General features: G+C 38.0%; 1 protein-coding gene across 1 annotated transcript; it reads right to left on the bottom strand.

Moving 5' to 3' along the window:
• Window positions 1–869: 869 nt before the first annotated feature.
• On the bottom strand, window positions 870–4,698 carry LOC106910924 (G protein-coupled receptor family C group 5 member C-like). The gene is made up of 3 exons (XM_014977641.2): window positions 3,517–4,698; window positions 1,979–2,082; window positions 870–1,899 (listed from the first exon to the last, which is right to left on the bottom strand). The coding sequence occupies exons 1-3, from the start codon at window positions 4,520–4,522 to the stop codon at window positions 1,795–1,797; spliced, it is 1,215 nt and encodes a 404-aa protein (XP_014833127.2). The 5' UTR covers window positions 4,523–4,698; the 3' UTR covers window positions 870–1,794.
• Between the last annotated feature and the right edge of the window lie 313 nt (window positions 4,699–5,011).

Raw genomic sequence — 5,011 nt, 5'->3', positions numbered from 1 at the left:
TACTAATATTTTCCTTCACAAACTTTTTTTTTTTTTTCAAAAGATGTTGAAATATCCCTTCACCATCATTCATTAACCTGTGCTTCCTGAGGTATGACAACTCAAAATCTGTGCCGTGAAAGAGGTCTATTTGCAAAACCTTTTATCACTCTTGTGCACCAGGGGAAGCAAGCTCAAAGCACCACAGGAAAAAGCACTTCTCAGCATTTGCCGTGACGTTCCCCTGTACAAAGCTGGAAGTGTGTGACTTCCAGCTTGTCATCCATCTAATTTCCGAGCGAGCGCTCAACGCCGCTCGCAGAACGAGAAGGTGGGAGTAATTGGTAGAAATTCAGCCGATTCAGCCTGCTGCTAGGCAGCCACGGCTTCATCAGAAGCTCTGAAGTATGAAAAGTGTGTGTGTCAGTGTGTGTGTGTGTGTGTGCTTGTAAGTGAAAGGGTGACAAATTAGATGTAAATAATTGTAGTTGTCCATGCAGAAAAAGTGGCCGACTCATTGAAAGTCAAAGCGCCTGCAAAATGGGATTAGTTTGGAGCATATTTTCATTTAAAATTCAGACTGTTTACATGCGATTCTTGCTCGTTAAATATTGTGAGCAGCTATATCAATAGATTAAGCAATGTACTCCTTATTATAAATATATTAATAATTTCTGTGTGAAATCAAATGTTTCCTGGCCCTTGGCTCCCCACTTTTACCAATTGCAAAGCCCAACAACACTGTGACAGCACATGTGGCTTCAGATAAGCCTTATCGGGAATGGCAGATGTAAATGTCTGCAGTAATCGGGGTGAATGTTCCTCTTCCAGCATCTCACATAAATTACCTGCTCATTTTTATTTTTACATTACAAAGAGTTGACACTCAGTGACGTGATTCAATAACTTAGGATTTATTTTTAAACATTGATTTTTTTTTTAAACAAACCAACATTCTACAAAATTAGGATTGCTACATTTAGTGAATAAAAAAATTAATACATTACTATTTGCCTGTGGTTAGAATCACTGTGTTTTTCAACGATCATCCCACCTTAATCTTGGAAGATGATCAGTTTGATCTAAAAATATTTCAGTCATTGCTCCTCTTTAAAGGTTTGATTGCAAAGAAAGGCACGACAAGAACGTTTTAATTTTGTAGCTGCATTTACATACACCAAATAAAAAAAACAAAAAAAAATGTTCTAATAGTCTTAAATTAAATCACACCAAACTTTTCTTATTTCAAGTTATTTAAAACTAAGAAAATTATTTCTATTTGCTAAATACCAGAAAACATAGTGAGAATTTTTTTTTTTTAACTTTCCTCAACTTCAAAAGTTTAAGATACATTTTGGTCAGTATCAGAGAAACTGCATTTTATAATATATGATTTGGGTGAAACATTTTGGGTTTCCTTCCACCTGCTAAAACGAGGAGATTGACCTGATTTAATTTCGGACATAAAAAATGTGTTTGTGTCTTTTTATTCATATATGTAAATGTCTGGTTTCAACTATAGGTAGAGAAAATGTTCAGCGACCGAGGCTACGTGTTTCTGCCTGGTACTCTTCATAGCCTGGAGAACTATTTTTGTCTCACAGAACATCTACGGATATAAAAGGCACAATATTTACATATGTAAATATTTGTTTCATGCATCTAGTCGTGAATAATCTTCAGTCACTGTCGCTCTTATACTGCTGTATAGAAAACACCAGTTATTATCCTTCTGAGTGTTGCCTTAATATTAAAAAGCATCTTTTGAAGGGAAATAATAATAATAATTAAAAAAAAGCATAAACTCTATGACAGTCACTGGGAAGCTAAAGATTCCTGTGAACGAGACAAGGACCTGGCTCCACTCCCCGGATTCAAAGATGGGGCTCTGGCCCGAGGTATCATCAAGCCTTGGTTCATCTGTTGAGACGAATGTTGAAGTGACAGTTTTAAAATCGATGAGGATTTTAAGAGGTGTAATAAACATGACTGAACTCACCATTGTGAGACCTTTGGTGATGAGCGCTATTTCTGTTGGCTGGTACACACCGCTTCGAAGCTGACCATTGTAGATGCCATATGGAGACGTTGAGTTTGCCGGTTCTGCTAAACAATATTTGAACACAGATATAAGTCGAAGCAGGTTGTTCGAGTCATCTCTGACGGTTTTAATACCCACACGACTCTCCCTAATCATTAAACTCCTGATAAAGACTTGTAAAATGGTTCTATTTTATTGCAGCATAATCCACTTTTACCATTATGGGAGTTATCCCCTACAATATTTTACAAATATAATATATAGAAATATAGGATCTTTTGCACTGTGAGCATCTAAGGTTCTCTCTGGAGCACAACTTTCTTCAGCTCAACCTGACTGAAATTGCAATAAGGTTGATTTTGTTTCTGTGTTGATTGCTATAAACATATTTTTTTAAAGAGTCCTGATATGTTGAAAACCTCAGTCTATCAGGTATATTTTTGGTGCTAAAGTGTCAGAAGCATTTACCAAACTTCGTACATTTATGTTTGTTGTGGTAGGTCAGGAAATACAACTTCTTGGCATCTTTCCTCAGCATCTTGCTGTGATGTAGATACCATAATTATTATGGCAAACTAGTGACTCTAAAATGCCACTCTTTGTTGCCATTCTCTAATATGAGCATTGGAAATTATTTTTTTTTCTATTTTTCATAGTGAAAGGGTAATCTGAGATCATTTTTGTATCATAGGAAAACATAAAATTATGGATTAATTAACCATTTCCTTAAGTATAAATGTAATAAATGTTTCAGGTAGACATTATCTTCATAAAATAAATGTTAGGGATTTCAATAAGCAGGGCATCATCAATTTTATATAAAAAAACAATAAATTCTTAATGATTTATAATTTGAGTTTTATTTGCCTTATAAAGCTACTCAAATTAAATATAAGATTATTCTCTGACAACAAAATGTCAGTGCATTTTAAGTTTCTATTTTTACAAATCTGTCAGCGAATTTGCTTCAATTAAAAGGCTTTTCAAAAACAAAGCATGTCTCAATACTAAATGAATCCCAGTCATTTAACAGTTCCATGCAACACGACTCAGCAGAAGGCATCAGTGTTTTGAGACATTGTAAAACGTTGCCTCACGTTACAAATTTAACGGGCTGTAAAAACATTACACAAATGAAGTGAACATGCTATAGTTATTGCACAGCTAAATCGTACTAATGACTTCTTTGGGTTACAAATGTATGTTGTGATAGCAAAACAGGTTGTTACCGGAATCAAACCAACCGTGTATGTTTTCGACCTAAGCCGTGTGTGAAACAGATGCAAATCTTTGGATAATTTGTTTGTTGTAGATTGTTTTGCACCCATTGTTGCTCATCACATTAAAGTAAAATTTATGAAATGTATGCTGTTGTATCTGCTGGTGTTTCATCACTATTGAAAGTTTTATTCTCTATCAATTAAATCAGTAGTTGTAGGGTGTGCTTGCATTACATAAGTACATTGCTTTCAGGTCATTGTGCATGCATGCTCTACCTTCTGGTGTTTCATCCATACTGAAAGACTTATTCTCTATGTAGAGGTTCTGGGGCGCTGGCTCCGGCTCCGGCTCCAGCTCCGGCTCCGGCTCCTTCAGTGTGGAGTCGTACGTGAGGCTCCTGGCGGGATAAACATGCTCTCCATCATGGGGCTCCTCGAGGTCTGGGTCTTCTTGTGTCGTCAGAAGGCAGATTTCTGGAATTATGTAGAAGGCGAGGAACACCCAGGCATTTAATGCCACAGTTACAGCCAGGGTGGGATCATCCCAGCTGGGATTACCAGCCACTCTGTTTCCATGGATGTACATGGTGATCCAGACTACCCAGATAGCTATGGTAAAGACTCCCGTGGCCAGGATGAAAGCACCATCTCGGCGCCATTGCTGGTGCTTGTGTGATAATGAGGGAAAAGCCATAAGAACGACACCAACCAACAGAACCATTACATAAATGAGGGACAGTACAAAGTCCTTGTTGGCAATGCTGCAAGAGAGGTCAGGGACCACTATTTCTCCAGGTGGGCTCCAGACCACGGTGAGGACAAGCCATTCGGTGTTGATGATGACCTCAACGAGCCAGAGACTCAGAGCTCCCAGCCATAACAGCCAGCTCCTTGGCCCTCGTCCACTTCGTTTCAGCAGGGAAAGCCAAAGTGCATGCATCACCAAGCAGGCCAGGCAGCCTGAGAACAGCACTCCAAACAAGAACCTCCGAGCAGCACAGCTTGTAGAGTACTGGTCCACGATAAAGGCAAAGGTGAGCCCGAAGAGTCCTAATGTGAAGACTAAAATGCTGGCCTGTAGAGCAACCATACCCTTTCTCTTCTTGTCCGTGACAAATGGTAACGATGCCATGAGAATGATGAACAGAATAAAGGAGGTCATCACACCAGCAGCACACACAGCCTCGACCACGACACCCCACAGCGTGGTCAGGTCACACAGGTTGTAATATATGGAGCTGATGTTAGAACCGCATCCTTTTGGAGCGCTGGTTGAACCCATTTCTCCAGGGGTTTGTTTTTGCAGCACTGCAACAAAAGTGGAAAAAGAAATACAAAAAAAAAAAACACATTACCTAAATATAACTTTATCATTACAGACAAATTGCTGTAGTTTTTCAAACAAGCTAGGTTATTATTGCCGTACACTGTTACCCATATTCAGTTATTACGCACAATAAGAGGCATTCATGGTGTTATTTATTCAAATTTCCTGAGAAAACAAGTTCACTTGACTTCATACATGCCTTAAAGGGCAAAAGTCACATGTTACAAGCAAAAAAATGCATAGGGATTGAAAATATGAAGCATAAATAAATTATAACTTGCTATTTCATTCTTTCTTATGGCAGGTAATTTTGACAACAAAGTCATTCCTCTTTCAAACACAGGAGATGTATTTTATGTATGGATAAAGTCATCTAAATCCATAGATTCAAATAAGCAATTGTTATACGTAAGACAATGACTATTTTCTTGATTAAAAAAATAT

This window comes from Poecilia mexicana, unplaced genomic scaffold (genome assembly GCF_051168715.1).
Source record: "Poecilia mexicana isolate PSO_F unplaced genomic scaffold, ASM5116871v1 scaffold_8, whole genome shotgun sequence".
In the NCBI taxonomy this organism is placed as follows: domain Eukaryota; kingdom Metazoa; phylum Chordata; class Actinopteri; order Cyprinodontiformes; family Poeciliidae; genus Poecilia; species Poecilia mexicana.
This window is presented reverse-complemented; position numbering and strand designations above follow the sequence as displayed.

What these genes read in the sequence shown, in the direction of transcription:
- LOC106910924 (XM_014977641.2), bottom strand. Translation starts at nt 4,522, where the DNA reads ATGGGTTCAACCAGCGCTCCAAAAGGATGCGGTTCTAACATCAGCTCC. An exon ending in TATGGATGAAACACCAGAAG is followed by an intron (nt 2,083 to 3,516) that starts GTAGAGCATGCA and finishes ATTGTTTAGCAG; the next exon opens with AACCGGCAAACTCAACGTCT. An exon ending in TCACCAAAGGTCTCACAATG is followed by an intron (nt 1,900 to 1,978) that starts GTGAGTTCAGTC and finishes TCGTCTCAACAG; the next exon opens with ATGAACCAAGGCTTGATGAT.